The 17,424-nt window shown below is 44.7% G+C and overlaps 3 protein-coding genes across 3 annotated transcripts; 1 reads left to right on the forward strand and 2 right to left on the reverse strand.

Moving 5' to 3' along the window:
* The first annotated feature begins 1,611 nt into the window (after positions 1-1,611).
* LOC123444082 (dof zinc finger protein DOF1.5-like) lies at positions 1,612-2,535 on the forward strand. Its single transcript, XM_045120694.1, has one exon. It carries the CDS (start codon positions 1,684-1,686, stop codon positions 2,176-2,178), a length of 495 nt encoding a protein of 164 aa, XP_044976629.1. The 5' UTR covers positions 1,612-1,683; the 3' UTR covers positions 2,179-2,535.
* Positions 2,536-3,114: 579 nt separating this feature from the next.
* Positions 3,115-6,794, reverse strand: LOC123444081 (protein CONSERVED ONLY IN THE GREEN LINEAGE 160, chloroplastic-like). The gene is made up of 10 exons (XM_045120693.1): positions 6,306-6,794; positions 6,106-6,158; positions 5,919-6,018; positions 5,726-5,824; positions 5,297-5,386; positions 5,020-5,111; positions 4,702-4,794; positions 4,110-4,178; positions 3,788-3,999; positions 3,115-3,525 (listed from the first exon to the last, which is right to left on the reverse strand). The coding sequence occupies exons 1-9, from the start codon at positions 6,654-6,656 to the stop codon at positions 3,864-3,866; spliced, it is 1,083 nt and encodes a 360-aa protein (XP_044976628.1). The 5' UTR covers positions 6,657-6,794; the 3' UTR covers positions 3,115-3,525; positions 3,788-3,863.
* A 316-nt stretch (positions 6,795-7,110) lies between these two features.
* LOC123444080 lies at positions 7,111-11,538 on the reverse strand. The gene is made up of 9 exons (XM_045120692.1): positions 11,172-11,538; positions 10,346-10,984; positions 10,103-10,186; positions 9,461-9,616; positions 9,330-9,389; positions 8,227-8,300; positions 7,877-7,973; positions 7,672-7,773; positions 7,111-7,584 (listed from the first exon to the last, which is right to left on the reverse strand). The coding sequence occupies exons 1-9, from the start codon at positions 11,298-11,300 to the stop codon at positions 7,522-7,524; spliced, it is 1,404 nt and encodes a 467-aa protein (XP_044976627.1). The 5' UTR covers positions 11,301-11,538; the 3' UTR covers positions 7,111-7,521.
* Positions 11,539-17,424: the final 5,886 nt, after the last annotated feature.

The following is a 17,424-nucleotide window of genomic DNA, read 5'->3' on the forward strand; positions in this document are numbered from 1 at the left end:
CTATGTACACATACTGGGGGCTCATTTCTATACCGGGACGGCAGCATATTTAAAAGCGAGTGTAATACTGACTGATCGATTCTTAGCCAAACAACGATCTATTCCTTTTATATACGTATACAATACTTGCGTAAGAAAACGATTTGTTTCAGTTTTTATCCTCTAAATAAAAACTGGATCAAAGCCCAGTTTCTTGTGAGACGTACGTGCTTCAACTCAGTTGGAGTGCAACGTCAGACAAAGGACAAGCTCTCGCTTTTCATTACCATTAGCAAAATGGTTTGATGATGTCGGCCAGGGTAAACTTTTCTACCCCCGGGGGAGTAGCAAGCAAGCCAACCTTGGCGAGTTGACTTGACAACCAAAAACACTGCGGTATCTTTATGTAGGCACATTTGGCAAGAAAGCCCATACGAAAAGTAACCTACCAACAAAAAAAGCTCTCCAATCGTTATCGGTTCCTCTCTAGGAGAATTATTATCAGATCGTTGTGCTGCAATGGTAGCAAGACATGCAAGCACGCACGGTCACGCACAGGAGTACCAGTACACGTTTCGTTTTGCCTTGAAGGTACCGGTAACGGATTTCCGGCTGATCGACTGGGCAAAACAGGCCCGGCGGAAAAAATCAAGCCCTGCCGAACCTAATCAGTTCGACGGACCCGACGCGTCACCTCAACCTTTTTATCTGCTGGATTTCGTTCAATCTTTGTGTACATACGACGGGCCCGCCCGTGTATATCGGTAGACGGTGACATCGCTGGCTATATCTTCGGTCGTCGTGCCTAACCTTGTGGGAGTATACTGTACTATGTAGTAGTAGTCCAAGATCCTGACGTGCGGGTTGCCACGGACATTTGCCATTTCGATTAGAGAGAGGTGAGACCGATGGGCGCGGCCATATAATTCTTGTGTCCTCGTCACGCTCGGGGTCGGGGGAGATGCCCCGTATCCGGGCGCCGCACACGTATTGGCCCAGCACAAATCTTCTACTCCTACTAGTACCTTTTTTTGCTTTGCTTTGCTTTGCAGGGCACGGAAACGTCACGCGCAAAACAAAAGAGAATCTGGGTCAACGACGGGCGGCAAATACGCTCCCCTCCCTCCCCTGTTGTTGCTTCACAGTGCTTCATCGGTTGAGTCCGTTCCACTCATGAGCGGATCACCGCAAGAAGTTTGAAAAGTCAAACGACAAGAGGAATATATATAGATGGATCACGGAAGTCAACACGATTGGAATGCGATAAAAGCGTGGAAAGTTGCACTCATTGGTAAAGTACTTTGAACAGGCTCGGGCCAAATCCAGGGCGTCACATGATGCCACACTTCCCATGGAATTCTTTTACGCGTGTGTGCGCTGAAATGAATGCACGCATCACTCACCATGCATGGCCCATGACTCCATTCATATCCGCCCGTCCAAGATTAAATTGCTTCACAGTAGTACTATATTTATGAGTATTAAATAAATAAATAATAATAAAACAAAAAAGGTGAAAATATCCAGAAGGGGAAAGAGATGGGGCCGGCCATCACCCATGTCACACAAAGAAGTCAGGTTTATTAAGCAAAGCAAGCATGAGTGAAAAGCGAGGGGGGGGGGGGGGGGGATTGACCACCGCCGCCTCCTCCTCTATATAGGGGGGCACTTTCTTACACACCACCACCTCCCTCCCCTGCCTCCATGGCGAACCTCCCCACCCACGCCACCACCACCAACGCCGACGCCTCCGGCTTCAAGCTCTTCGGCCAGGTCATCCAGCCCGAGGCCCACCGCGCCGCCTCCGTCTCCATCTCCATCTCCACGGGAGAGAGCACAGCGCCAACGCCAACGCCAACGCCCTCGCCCCCGCCTCCTCCTCCTCCTGCTCCGTCGACGACGCAGCAGGCCACGGTCGGGGGCGGCGAGCCGCTGCCATGCCCGAGGTGCGGGAGCAGGGAGACCAAGTTCTGCTACTTCAACAACTACAACGTGCGGCAGCCGCGTCACCTCTGCCGCGCCTGCCGCCGCTACTGGACGGCCGGCGGCGCGCTCCGCCGCGTCGCCACCGCCTCCCCCGGCCGCCGCAGGCCCCGGCCCACCGCCCGATCGGCCGCCGCCGCGGCCTCGGCGACCGCCTCCACCTCCGAGGAAGGGGCAGCAGCAGCAGCAGCGGAGAGCGTTGACTCGCGGTCGTAGGAGCCTTTCCGGGAACTCGCGTCGTCGCGTGCGTGGTGGAGCTGCCTGGAGCAATGCTTTGCTCCCTCCCTCCTCCTCCTCCGCTCTTCCGGGCCCACGCGTCAGAGACACTTTTTTGGCTCTTTGTTTTTGGGGGGAATTTATTATTATTGATGTAGGTTGTTCCATTTCGATACCATGTTAGGATTCTTTTGGGTGGCCGGAAGGATGCGGACACGGCCAGCAATGAAAGAGATACTCCCGTCGAATGAATGAAAGAGAGGAAAAGTTTGAAAAAAAAAATACTAGTCCCTACTCGTTGAAATGAATGTACCCCTTCACTGTGAGCCGTGGCAATGATGATGATGATTCATCTTTTTTCTTCCTCCCTTTTGCTGCCCCAAGTTTCTCCTCTCCTTGTCCTCTGCATTCAGCTATTAGATGCAGTGCAGGGAGGGCAGGGGGCCATTCAATGGATCACGTGTAATCGGTGACACGCTCCTCTTGAGTTGAGTTTGCTGCAGATGCGCAGCTTAAATGGAATGTATACGTGGTAGGTGGTGCGTTCTTGTACTTAAATGCCTATGGCATCAACGCAGGGCCAGAGGAATCTATCCGCTAGCAAGAAGAAGAAAGGAGGCATCTACCTGAGAAGGTTTGCACTATCCCAACTACTACTACTGCAAACAGGCAAGCTTCATCACCTCCACTTTTAGCTTTTAGCTATTCCCGGTAGTGATGATGACATAGTGTCAATTTCTTTACGTGTTCTTCTTCTCATTGTCAACGATAAGCATCATATTCATGTCATTTCTAAACAAAAAGTCCTCCACCACCGGTGCATGATCATCACTTCATCACATGGTGCTGGTGCTGGTGCTGGTGCAGGCCTGCAGCCTACTGAGGAACTCACACATGCATGCCGCGTTCCAGTTTGGCATTTGAGCATGGTCCACGGAAATAATAACATTTTTTTACTATACTTTGTAAAAGAGAGCTTCCGGAGCTACTGTATTGTACTGTACTAACAACCCTCACTATTTACATTCTGTACTGATCCGAGTCCTGCCGACCTCCTTGTGCACATAATGTTAAATGCTCAAATTAAATGTCGACTCAACCATGGCATGTGATTCGGGGTCAATGCACCAAAAGTTCAGAGGCGTACATTGTACACAACTTGTAGTATTTGACAGCACACCTGTAATCCTGTATGCCAGCTTCCCTTCGCACAGTCATGTAAACTTTTTCAGCGGAATGCTGTTAATCAGTCGATATGTTCAGACAGTATCGTCGGCCTGAATCTGATTTAGTACTTGGCGAAATCTCCAGGCTGCAGATTACACTCTTCCAAAACCTTAATAGAACCTGAGAAAAATAACAAGAGTGGGATCAGCATTGAACATAATCAAGTTACAGTACTTCATTTAAAAACGTGTAGAATCATGCATTGCAATGCCTAGTTATGCTGCTTAAAGGGCAGGATGAGCATAAATAAATCTTTAAAATCCTTCCAACTGTCGGAAGGGGTACAGTACAGTCATGGCGGCATAAAATTATGGCTGACATGGCATGGGCACATGCTGTGCTATCGTGCCCAAGAAAGGATGGATGAAGCTCGGCCCCTTACTATATTGATGAATGGTGACCAATCTCCCCTCAGGGCAACAACCTTCTCTCTGTTCTTCTATTAGCCAAAGCAGCGTTCAAGCTTCGCGGTTTCCAACATCAGGTATTGATTCCTGAATCGCTTGAGTAAACATTGCAATCTTGTAGGTGAAAAACCCAACGAGCATGGGTATCAACTCCAGGTGCATGAAACCGTAATCTGGAACTAGTATCCTGCATCAGAAAAGCAAAGGCAAACATGCATGTAAGTTTTTTGTTTGTTTGTTCGACATATTATGGAAATATTTCAGTAGCAAATAATTTAAAAGACTTGATCTACTTACGCATTCCATCGATTGTACATCATCACAAGAACCATTGGAATAAGCAATCTTGGCTGTGCCGCAGCGCCCCTGCAAGCATTCCAGGATGAGTTTAGATGTTACACTTATTACAAGCAATTTCTAAACGCGGTAAAAGTCTGTTGTAACTTGTAATGAATGGAAGAGAGCTTGTTTTTAGATGATGAACCATTAGTTTTTTCGTCTTCGTTTTGGCTAAGCCCCTAATACAAGGCAGATTAGCAATACAAAGAATTTGAACAGGTCATACTTGTCATCATGAATCATGAACTGCCAGAGTTATATAGGTGAAAACAGAATCAGGTCTGAACAGACCAGGCAAAGTCCAGTGTAAGTCAGGACTAGAATGGTTTGTCTGAAAGATCATAAGAAAGATATCTTTGCTTGCAGGTCTGTCTATCTATCTGACAGACGGGCTATGAAAGCCGTCAATTTTGACCACAGACTGCAATCTTATAAAATGATATCATAGATTATATTTAGCAGCGCAGCACTCCCAAACTAAACCAACTGTGAGCACTTTTTTAGTATAATTCCAAATCCAATTTGTTAGAGAAACAGCCAGAAGTTATACTTGGCAGCTGCTTTAGTTCCACCCGCTAGAGAATCCACACTGGTTCCAAGCATGCGGAGATACACCAGAGATCCAATCAGCCCTGCACCAAAGCTGAAGAGTAACTAGTATTAGTGCAGCATGCAAAGCAGCACTTTGGAGATATAATGCACAAGAAGCAAACTAGTCCAACAATCGGTAACGAAGAAGGCCATATCCCAAGTTTGTCCAGAAAAAAATAGCCAAACTTAGTTTCAGATACACAAATGAACAAACAGCATATATGAGAAGCACTAATAAAAAGCAAACTCGATGTAACTCGTCCAAGAAAAAGCGTACCTCGCAGCGATTTCAGGAGTGTATGAAACATAAGCAGAAACCACACCGATGCCACCAATACCTAAAGTAAGCAACTGCAACCTTTCTTTCAACTGCAAAACACCCTTGGTATCAGTAAGACAGTAACACAAATTTTGTGCATATTTCATTCTTGAAGAACACGTGGAACATGAGAACTTAGCAAAGTACAACTCCAAGAGATATAGTTCATGTTGAAGGTAAACAAGGAGGAAACTAGCAGTACTCAATCCTGATATTGACTTAAAAGAGATATTACCTTAAGGTATTGCTCTCTGGCCTCAGCTGCCACCACCTTAGGGTCCCCTTTCAGCTGCACCTTCTGTTGCGACTCCCTTAGTATGACATCCTAAAAGGGAACCAAAATCCAAAATAAAATAAAATTAGAAGAGAGGTATACACTGTCATATGTACTAGGAGTATGTTATAAGAGAATGTGAACATGGTGAAAATTTTGTTAGAAGAGTCTAACATGTACTCCCTCCGTTCCAAAATATAAGTCTTTTTAGAGATTTCAATACGGAGTACATACGAATCTATATAGACATATTTTGGAGTGTAGATTCACTCATTTTGCTCCATATGTAGTCTATATTGATATCTCTAAAAAGACTTGTATTTAGGAACGGAAGAAATAGATATCAATCAACAGATATAACAAGTCAGTTATAGAATTGCAACAACTTACAATGCCACCGGTGGTTGCCCTGGTCGCTCTGTCCCATTGCTCCTGTTCCCGTCGAGTCGGAGCTAGCTTCCATCTAATGAAGGTGGATCTATTGACAGCCTACATCCGAATTCGAAGAACCCAACTCATTGACATCCCTAAGAGGCAAGAGAATAAGGCTACATTGTGAGGGCAAGGCATTTAATCGAGTAACCTGAACGCCAGTGGATCGTCCACGGCGGGCAGCCTTGAGCTGGGTCTGCAAGATTGACTTGGCTGGCGCCAGAAGCTCCTTGCTCAGATCAACATCCATACTACAACACACACCCTACGTTACAAAACCCCGCGAAACGATTGTCGGGACACCAAGTGAGGAGCAGATGAGGTGAGGTGAGAGTAACCTGTCAAGGTCCATTGCGCGGTTGATGCTTAGAAACCCTGAATCCTCGTCCTCCTGCTCAAGCGAATTGCCTGGTTATGAGCTTTAGAATAACAACCCCCACTGCAGAACATTAATTCATGCTCGAAACAAATTCACTGAGCGGGACTTAGACGCGCGTGCGCTTGCTTGCTGCCCGGCCGGGAGCGGGAATGGGCTTACCTGCGTGACGCGTGGGATGGTGGCGGGCGTGTCGGTGCCGCCGTTGGCGATGACGCGCTCCATGTGGGGGAGGAAGTTCTTGTTCCAGATGAAGTCGTCGGTGTTGCCAATGGGGTCGCGGTCCTCCTTGCCCATCCAGTACTTGCGCGGCTTGATGGTGGTCGGGCCGCCGCCGTACGACCCTGGCTCCATCCCCGTGGACCACTTCTGCGGCTTCTTCTTGGGCAGTATTATCTTCACCGGCCTCCTCTCCGCCGGCTGGTCCGCGGCGGCCGCCTCTCCCGAGGCCGCCGAGGCGCGAAGCGGGCGCACGGCCGCGGCGCGGCTGGTGACGACGGCGAGCAGCGACATGGCGGGCGGGCCGCGTGAAATATCTCGGTGAGGGAGTGGAGAGGAGAGGGAGTGATCCGGAATCGGGACGGGTGAACGGGAGAGGGGCGTCGTGTGGTGGCGCGACGAGTCGCGGCTGGGAGTTATCAACGTATCCAACTGCTGGAAAATATCTGCAGTTGCCAGCTTGGGAAAATATACATTTCCGAGTCGCATAGCAGTAGTGATTTTCATGATCACATACAGCTGATGGTGCTTGGCAACTGCAAAATATTCCCTCCTTCCCTGTTGTTAAAAACACTTTTATATTATTAGACGAAGGGAGTACAATCACATTTTGAACAATTTACTTTACTGAAACAGATGACAGTCTGTGGAACAAATTACTGAAGAACTAGGTTGGATGCTTTCAGCTCAAGTACAAAATAATAACAAGATAATAGTTCAGGATCCCAGAACCGATGAACTGCAAGTCTGCAGTAGAATAAACCTTTCATTTCTCTTCAGTAATACTCACTTCGTCCCATAATATAAGATGTTACTACAACCTATATTATGGAATGGAGGGAGTACATGACAGGCTCCACATGACATGACATGAAAATCGGGCTATGTCATACATCTGCCCTACACAAAAAATTGCAGCAAAAAAACAATACTCCAATATTTGTGATGCCCTGTTTCTCGCAGCCAGCAGAAGAGAGAGAGGTTCCAATATACGCTAAACCCTCTGCTCAGAGAGAGAGAGAGAGAGCCGGCCAGCATTGTGTAAAGACAACATTACAAAGTTGTCTACGCACTGCGGCGCCAGGAGTGTCGAAGCGGCTCCTAATCTATTTTTCATGCTATATATTCCAACAGGTGCTGCAGCTGGTACCGCGTCCTGTCAAAATACACTGGATTTGCACACAGGGCACGAGGTCCTCATCCGAAGCCACCTGTCGATGCACTGCACAAGAAAATCACACCCCACAAAATATGTTAGAATGGAAATTCAGAACACGGAGCAGCTCCAATATATAAATTCCATGTGTACCTCTTTATGGAATTTGTGTGCACACGGCAAATGCCGGAGGGAAACACCGTCAGCAGGGCAATCCAGGCATATAGGGCAGGGCTCGTCCCGTCGACTTTCTCCCTGGCAACGTAAAGATGGAGGGGAGAGGCAAGTAAGTTAGCTCTTCCAAACCCCAAAGTAATGCACATCCATCTTGTCTTTAGTAGGAAACTTAATTAAGAACCTCAGCGACAGATACTGGCAAGCTGTCAATTTCACTGTCAGAAGCTCCTCTGTGATGGTTGTTGTCATCAAGTGCTATCAGGTTCTCGTAATCATCACTAATATGTGAGCAATAAGAAACTATTAGTCAGAAACTCAGGATAGATATGCATGAACCAACAAGTAAATTCAGCAATATAAAACAATCCACAATGTTAGGCAGAAACAAACAACACATGCAAATCAGTATAGCAAAATCAGGACGAGTACGCAACTATGGCAATAATCATATATGCCTGGCTGCAGGCATTTCCGTCCAAACAACATTGCACCGCATGAAAAAGAAATAGCATTAGAACAGTAAGCACTTACTCATCTGAATCTGTAGGATATGTGTCCGCACAGCTTTCAAGTGCATCTTGGAGTGAGTCCAGAACAGCCATCCTCTACATTAGAGACACAAAAACATGAGTAGAAATTTGGGGCAGCAAAGATGGTGCCACATAGAGAGTAATACAGGCTCATCAGTAGACTGGTTTAGGTATCCATGTTCAATATGTTACTCCCTCTGTAAACTAATATAAGAGCATTTAGAACACTAGTTTAGTAATCTATAAACGCTCTTATATTAGTTTACGTAGGAAGTACAAGGTATCACCCCTTAAGGACACAAGCGTTAGTAATTGCAGTGGCCTAGCCGGCTATTACTTTATGCTTTCCAGATACAATTGGCTAATTTCTAGTTGGTCCAACTAGTAGTTGATTTCTGGATCAGAATAGTTAGCTGATTAGTTGATCCTTTACAAGAATATCTACATGTAATCTGCAAACCAACCCAAGAATTAACCTTCCAAAAATCACTGCTCAGAGCCTTTATGATTGCATCCTGAAACGCATTCGCTCCTTAAATCCCCTCTTCCCTTCCGCAAATCAAGCCCATAACACGATTGTTGCCACATCAACACTTCAGTATATTACTCCCTCCGTCCCATAATACAAGATGGTTTTGCAAGCTTTTGCAAAATGATATTATATTATGGGACGGAGGGAGTACATGGACTAAAGAAAAAAAGCATCCTCTTATGTTGATGTTGCCTGATCAGATAAGTGGTGGAAAGAGGGGTTTTGCTTTACTACGCCACTCCACAGAAAATTTATGAATTTTAAAGCATGTTGTCTATTACTCCCTCCATCCCAAAATAAGTGTCTCAACTTTAGTACAACTTTGTAGTTTGTACTAAAGTTGTATTAAAGTTGAGACACTTATTTTGGGACGTCGTAGAGTATTATTACAGGGGCAGACATTGGTTAATCAAATGTATTGTTGGGATAAAAGGAATGGAAACATGTATACCTATGTTATTACTACCAATAAAATGCAAGAAGTATGAATATTTAGGTTTTCACGAGCTGCTGATACATGATAATAAGTAATCAAGAGGGACAAGTAGTCAACTATACAAGTAGTCACTAACCATTTCCAAATCCATGTTTTCTTCTCCAAACAATCCTTTGGTCAACTGAGATATAATCATCTGAGAAACGAGCAAATGTCAGTGCTCAGTTAACTGAAGGTCGAAAAAATAAGCTTATTAAGGAGTCCTACATTTTGTTGCTCTGATCCTGGGCCGCTGTTTCTTGGCAACCACCGTCTGCTTGTGGTTGGAGCCGATGTGTGACTAGCTGTCCATGAAGTAGAACCTTGAACTTGCGAGCGCCAGCCATATGAATACAAGTGTGCCATTGAGCGGTCCCTCTGGCTCTGAGGACAAAATACAGTTACACAATTAAAGGAAGGATGGAAATGCAGTCATGAAGTTGAAACTTGAAATACAAGTCAAGAACACAAAACTCAAGAGTATGAGCAGTATGTGATAATTAAGTTTTTAGCGTTTTGCTAACATCCACAGTTTTTTTTTTTGGTTCTACTACTGTGCCAAGTTTACCCAACAATAGGTATTAAGTGATTGCACACATATATGATGCCATGCTAACTTTGTCTCGACAAAGTAATTCGCATTTTCAGCTACCTGATTTGCAAAGTGCCGAAGTTCCACAAATAAAACAGAGAGGGTAGCTATGCTTTCCAGCAAACATAACCAAGAGTTAAGTACATCAACATATCAGTTCATAAGTCATAACTGAAACCATGCCACTATATTCATTAAAAGATGATAACATGATTGTTGCACTAATTTTAAGTAAGCGATCCCCACAACATATGCATCAAGACAGAGCGGCAACTTACAGAACTAGATTGGCCCTCTCTGGCCGCTATTCTGGCACGCGCTGCATCTTCCTCATGCAGTGTCCAAGCTAGAGTCGAATCAACCTGCAAGATGTCAGCAATTGGTCGGCCGTTTAGTAAACTTGCATCAGTGGTGAATTATCAGAAAAGGCCAAGAAGCGACTGGTAGAAGAAAACAAGTAAGAAATGGAGTTTTCATTGAAAAGGGCACAGCAAGATTGAGAAGTAACCAACAGAAACAACCTGCTGGGAAGATTGCGAGCCTGGGTGTTCCTGGTTTAACTGCTCTTGAAGCTTAAGAGCGAGCATCTCATCCGACTCAATTTGCCTGGCCTTCAACTGGCTGGCGTCAGGAAGTGGGAAATGGAGCCCCTTGATCCTCGACAGCCATGCGCTACTGTCTTCCATGAGCAGCTCAGGAATGGCCATAGAGCTTTGTCCAGGCATCGCAGCACCATCCCTGTTGTCTGGTTCTTCTTTGGGCATAGACACTGATCTGCAAATCTCATCACCCCAAGGTCCCCAACAACGCCCGGCCGTTTCGTCTCTTTCATCTCTAGATTTGTGTGCCGCTGCACTCCATGAATCCCACCCCACAGGCCGAGCTCCCAAGATACCAGCACCAGAACCATGCGATCCTCCCCTGAGCGAAGGAGGCCCTGCTGCCCACGCGCTCTCCCCCTCGCCCGCCTTCTCCTTATCTTTCCTCACCGCCTGACATGGGTGCTGCGGCGGCCAGGCCATTCTGCTTGTCTGCACAGGAAGACTCCCGGGGCCGCGGGATGGATCCGCCGGCTCCCGGGCAGGGCGCTTCCGATCAGGCGAGTGCGCGCACGCCTCGCCCTCGGAGTCGGATGATACCAAATCCACCACCTCCATTTCCTGCAAAAATGGGGTCAATACAGTATCTTGCAACTTCTCTTTACTTTTGCAAATAAAAAGGATAAGCTTTCGCCCCCTTTCTGCGATTGGCACGAAGAAGCTCAAGAAAACTGCTAGCGGGCGACAGAAATTCCCTATTCAAGTGATATCAGCGCTCAACAGAAAGTTGTTGATTCGTGGTTCTTACTAAATCGCCGTTGAATGACCGGGAAGAAAGATTGACCGGGCCAAGAAACCGCGCACAAGACGCACGAACAATCTGGAAAAAAAAATAGAAGAAAAATAGAAGGGAGGGAAGAATTTCAGGTTCGGGCATACTACATACCTGCAGAAAGAGAAACAAGGGGGAGAGGGGGGGAGGCGGAAATGCTAGGGCTAGAGCTCAGGTGCGCCCGTGGGAAGGAGGCGGAAGCGGAGGCGTCAGGGAGGGTGTGTGGTTCTTGCCTTCTTGGGCTCCTGGCTTCCTCTTCTTGATTTTGGTTTCCAGGGAGACGAGGCGGGTGCTCGGTGGGCGACGAAGAAGGGGTGTCTGTCCGGAAATAGAAAGCTTTTGCACTTTGCCCCTCCGCTTGTGACCTGTCCACATGAAAAATACTGCCTGCGCTCACTTTTGACCGATCTACAGGACAGAGATGGAGAGAAAGAGGGGGGAGGGGGACATTTCTTTTACCTCCGCCTCTTTTTAAATATAAGACATTTTAAAAATTATATTATAAACTACTCCCTTCGTTTCTAAATATAAGGTGTATTATTATTTTTAAAGTCAAACTTCTCTAACTTTAACCAGGTTTATAGACAAAAATATCAAGGTAGAATACCAAATAATTATCACTAGATTCATTATGAAATATATTTTCATATTCTATATATCTAGCATTGGAAATTGTTATATATTTTGCTATAAAGTTGGTCAAACATAGACAAGGTTTGACTTTTTTTTAAACTAATACACCTTGTATTTAGGAACGGAGGGAGTACATTCAAATGTATATAAACATATTTTAAAATATAGATTCATTCATTTTGCTCTGTATGTAGTCTCCTAGTAAAATCTCTAAAAGGTCTTATATTTTGAAACGGATGGAGTAGTAAGCACATATCATCATCTAATCAGTACACTATTAAGGCCAAAATGACATATTTTAACTCTTTTTGAAAGTTTAGCACAAAATGAGCCTATTCAAAACTCTTTTCATTTTGGTCGATGGGAAAAAGGTGTGGGGACTGGGAAGAAGCGGATGATTACTTGGGGCACGACAGTGTGCTCCGCTTACCGAGACGTGGCCGGAGTCGAAGGAAACGTCGTGGGGCCGAAGAGGAGGAAGGTGGTGTGGTCTAGGCGTCCTGGCTCGATGTAGTTGACGTCGGGGACGTAGTCGGACACGACGGCACTTTTGGACACGTTTGTGGAGCTCGGAGACGATGTTATTCACGGCGATGCCATGGACGCGCTCTCGGGCTCCGTTGGGGTAGGTGGATGGGGCTTCTCGGGTCTTCTTTCTTGGCCCAGGGGAAAGAGGGGAGCGGGGAATGAGTGGCTCGCAAGGGCTGGATCAAGATAAAGATGTCAGGGTGGCAGCATGGGCGAGCACGACGTCGGGTGTTTGCGGTCCCCGCGCTCCCTAATTTACGATGAGAGGAAGAAGAAAGTGGGTGTGAGCGACACCCGCACTCACAAACAGGTGGGGCCACGCAGCACATGTGGTGCGAGTGACTGGTAGGGTATGCAGGCTCGACGGTGAGAGAAGGATAGGAGAGGGTTAGGTGGGTTGGTGGCATTGGGCTCGCTTTCTCGAAAGGTCAAAATGCCCTTTACCTTCTTTAGAAAAACAAGGGATGAAAAACAAAATGCAGGGGCATTTTGGGAAGGTGTAAAAAATAAAAGAAAACATATTATTGGAAGATTATTTAAGTTCTTAATTTGAAGAGTGGTTTGGGAACATTAGCAAAGTTTAAAGTTAAACAATCTTGAATTAATTTCAAACTATTTGAATTTAGAACCCAATACAAATGAACTCCAAAATGGCTCAAATTTGAGGAGGTGCTATGCATTAAATGTGATATATGGGTGAAGTTTGAAGATTTAGTTTGTAAGTAAATTTGGCACTACTGTTTTTCAAAAGGCTTTAGAAGAAAAGCTAAAAGCTCTGACCTGCAAAGTTGAAAGCTCACAAGTTACTTTCTGAATTCAAACCATGTTTTGAGATTGTTTGGAAGCAAATAAAGGCAATATGAAAATAACTCAAAACCCATACATATCATCTAGTGACTTCAATAAATATTTCAAATAGGTACACAAAGGATAGGTTCGGGTTGGGGTTGTACAACTTTTCATAGAGTTGGAATCTCTAGTTTATTACTCCCTTCGTCCCAAAATAAGTGTTGTTGCTTTAGTGCAAAATTGCGTCACTTATTTAGGGCCAGAGGGAGTATATTCCAAGCACTTTCAGGATAGATCCAGTGAATAGAATATGACACGCCAACTGACATTTTTTGTGGAGTTCAACTAAAATGGATGTTCATGTTTGCACAAATTGCAAGGGAGAAATCAATATAGCCAAAAGTGAGCATCAAATCTTTGAATTGTGTCATGCACCATCAATGGAGATCCACCCTAGCAATAAACTGGCATGCAAACCACTAGTATTACCATCTAATGGCAGTATCTAAACACAAGCAAAATAGTAACAAACCATGTACCTTCGTATTGAACATATCAGATTGCAAAGAATTAGATATCCCTGTTTGGACAAAAAATGCTTGGCATGATGAAGTTTTTGTGTGATTCCACGGAAACTGAGCATCTATGTGTTGTACAAGTGAATAATATAAAATGGTACTAGTTGATGAGGCATAGGCTCACAAATAAAGGCATCCTAATTACTCATATAAAGGATGTTGGTGTACCCGCCTCCCAGGGGACTTCATGGTCGAGAGTACCCTCTACATCCTCCATCTCACAGTGTCTTTCCACAGGGGCCTCTCGGGCCTTTTCGCGACATCCGATCTGCGTGGACAACTGTTAGACCATATTTCTCCATGTGTGGTTTTGGTAAATGATGACAATCCCTATGGGATAATGGTTGCCTTGAGTTATATTTGAAGGATTTGCCCACATATAGGCACTTCTTGAAGTCCATCTGTTGGTTTCAAGGAATTTATATGTTGACCAAGGTGGTATTCAAGGTTTTATCCAAAGATTGGTCATGTGAGAGTTGAGCTTATTGCAAGCATGTCTTGAAGAAGAAGATTGTGTGAGCATTAATGTTTACCTTCAAGACATCACCTTTATGAAGAGAGAAGATAAGATAAAAGGTTTATCAAGACTAAGTCAAAGAGTGAATCAAGTTGATCAACACACAAAGCATACAAGATGTATCGAGAGGGATCAAGTGACCCCATGGTATGGTAAGCATTGTCTAATATGCTTTGTGTACTAACCCATGGTCTACGCGAGAGTTCTATGTGGGGTTAGGTATGTTCCCACGATCTTGTGTCAAGAGGAAGATCTCACACAACCCATGGAGGATGACAACAAAGTGGTGATCGTCATCAAGATTGCGGTATGAAAGTTCAAGTGGATCATCATGAATAGATCATGCTTGAAGCTTGTCGTCCATTGTGGTGACAATGGACGTGTGAATATGTGCCTAAGAGTGGCGCATCCATAGTGGAGTATGGGGAGCAATCAACTAGTCTTCATAGAGCCAACGGAATCAAGAAAGGTTGTCCATCTTGAGGAAGTCAAGATCATCATCATCTAGCACAAGTGGACTATGTGCAAGGTATAGGTGTAGGATTTGAAGTATGTCTAGAGGGGGTGATTAGAATACTTGACCAAATAAAAACTTAGTCTTTTCCCAATTTTAGTTGTGGGCAAGTTTTAGTAATTGTTGTAACTCAAGCACGCCCCAACACATGCAAGTCTAAGAGTATAACAATGGAAAGTAATGACATGAACATGTAAATAGAGGGTATGTATAGGAAGATCAAATGCAAAGGTGGACACGGAAATTTTTGGCGTTGTTCTGATAGGTGGTGCTATCGTACATCCACGTTGATAGAGACTTCAACCCACGGAGGGTAATGGCCGCGCGAGTCCATGGAGGGCTCAACCCACGCAGGGTCCACGGAGAAGCAACCTTGTCTATTCCATCATGGCTTACGTCCATGAAAGACTAACCTCACTCGGGCAAGATCTTAACGAAGTAGGCGATATCCTTGCCCTTACAAACTTCTTGGTTCAACTCCACAACACAAAGTAGGAGGCTCCCAAGCGACATCTAACCAATCTAGGAGGCACCACCCTCCAAAAGGTAACAGATGTGGTAGTACGATGAACTCCTTGCTCTTGTGATTCGAAAGATAGTCTCCTCAACACTCAACCACTCTCTCACAGATTTGGCATGGGGTAAAAGAGATTGATTGGCTGGAAAACAACTTGGGGAGCCTAGAAATTAAGATTCATATGGTAGGAATGGAATATATTGATCTCAACACATGAGTAGGTGGCTCTCTCTCAGAAAAATGGATATGGCAAGTGTATGTGTGTTCTGAGTGCTTCCTCTATGAATGAGAGTTGGTAGATGGGTATATATAGGCATCTTCTAAAATCCAACTATTACAACATTATTGCCCAACTCAGTGAAACCGATGTGAAACTTGGTGGCACCGACTTGCACAAAATGTGGCAACTTTTGTATTCTCGGTGAGACCTATATAGGAATCTCGGTGGTACCGATATGGGTGACCTAGGGTGGTTTCCAAATCTCGATGAGACCGATTCCAAGACTCGGAATTTCTGATTCTTGAAAATGACATACCAAAAACTTGGTCACTGATTTCGATGGCACCGAAAGGAATGTTGGTTGTAGTGAGACTCTAGGATTTGGCAAAGGTTCTGTCTGGTGGAAAATCGGTATGGCCGAATCGAAATTCTTGGTGGCACCGATTTTTATGTTTAGGTTTTTGATAGAGAAGTTATGTGGGAGAGTGGATGGGTATTTTAGGTGGCTATCTCTAAGCACTTGAGCAACCAATTCATCATAGATACATGTGATTTCTCACAGATATGATTTCTATGGACTCAAATGTGATTTCTCACAAATATAAAATGTAGAGTCTTGTAGATTGAAGCTTGGCCAATCCTATTCCTTTCCTTGTATTCAGGGGTTCTCCTCACAATCCTTAGCCAATGCATCTTTGAACTTTTTTGAAATATACTTAGATAAAATCATTAGTTCAATGACACATATGTTGTTATTAATTACCAAACCCACCTTAGGGGGAGGTTGTGCTTTTAATCTCCCCCTTTTTGGTAATTGATGACAACATATAGATCTAAGCTTCGAAAAATATATAATCAATGATTAGCACCATCGCTTTGAGAAGTATGTGAAAAGCAAGAGCTCCCCCTAAATTTGTGCATTATTTTATATTTGCATTTGAATGAAAATGCACAATCGATTAGGATCATGGGTCACTCTTCCATGTCACATATATCTTGGTGGTGCGCATAAATGATATGAACGAATAGAAATGCACATAACACCAAACAAATGAGTGAATGATCAACATGTAGATACCTCAAAGGTATGACATAGTAGCATCAACAATCAAACTGTATGATCAAACACATCAAAGTTTAAGACATCCAAAAGACCAAATGTTTTGAAAAACCAAAGGGAGCAATAAAAGGCAATACTCTCTCTCCCTCTCGAAGCCCTAATGATCTATACACTTCCCCCTTTGGCATCAAGTTACCAAAAAGTTCAAACGTCTAGAACTAAGCATCACTCTGGGCTCGATATCCTCCGATAGTAGTTGATGGAGTCCACAGTAGAGCATCGGTGAAGGCTTCAACATATGACTTCTGGGGTGGATGTGTAGACATTGGAGGTGCAGGAGCTGGTGGAGCTGATGGAGCTGATGTACCTCATGCTTGAGATTATGAAGATGGTCTGGCTTCCGGAACAGACACAATTGTAGATCTGGCCTGAGTTCTGAACTAAGTAGTAGTAGGAAGAGACGTGTCATCCTCATCATCACTGCCGGAGCAAGCTGTGTGCACTTCATAAACTTCATGCTTCAGCTGGTCAACAGTTGTAGTCAACTTCGTCACTTTGATATCCAGGTCATGGAATTTTATCTCCATGGTCCTCTCCAAACTCTTTTGGTTCAGCAAGGTTTGAGTGATATTCTTCTCCATCCCTTGGATGGTGCTGATAAGATAAGTCATATGTTCTTCTCTGGTCCTCAACTGTGGAGTTGCAGCTACTCTGGCTGCCTCTGCCTCTACTACTCCTTTGCCTGAACACGAGCTGAAGCTGAACTAGGATGGCTGGGGTCCATCACAACTTTGTTGTCTTCAAACTCTGGCTGTAGTGGCAGGTGTGGACGATCAAGTAGACATGCATTCTGCCCAATCTTGGAATTGATCA

The sequence above is a fragment of the Hordeum vulgare genome, chromosome 3H, assembly GCF_904849725.1.
Source record: "Hordeum vulgare subsp. vulgare chromosome 3H, MorexV3_pseudomolecules_assembly, whole genome shotgun sequence".
In the NCBI taxonomy this organism is placed as follows: Eukaryota; Viridiplantae; Streptophyta; class Magnoliopsida; order Poales; family Poaceae; genus Hordeum; species Hordeum vulgare.

Coding starts and splice junctions, on each gene's coding strand:
- LOC123444082 (XM_045120694.1), top strand. CDS start 1,684: ATGGCGAACCTCCCCACCCACGCCACCACCACCAACGCCGACGCCTCC.
- LOC123444081 (XM_045120693.1), bottom strand. CDS start 6,656: ATGTCGCTGCTCGCCGTCGTCACCAGCCGCGCCGCGGCCGTGCGCCCG. Junction 5,825..5,918: donor GACGATCCACTGGCGTTCAG/GTTACTCGATTA, acceptor ATTCGGATGTAG/GCTGTCAATAGATCCACCTT. Junction 5,112..5,296: donor CCAGAGAGCAATACCTTAAG/GTAATATCTCTT, acceptor GGTGTTTTGCAG/TTGAAAGAAAGGTTGCAGTT.
- LOC123444080 (XM_045120692.1), bottom strand. CDS start 11,300: ATGCCCGAACCTGAAATTCTTCCCTCCCTTCTATTTTTCTTCTATTTT. Junction 7,974..8,226: donor TATCCTACAGATTCAGATGA/GTAAGTGCTTAC, acceptor CTCACATATTAG/TGATGATTACGAGAACCTGA. Junction 7,585..7,671: donor CACACAAATTCCATAAAGAG/GTACACATGGAA, acceptor TTTCTTGTGCAG/TGCATCGACAGGTGGCTTCG.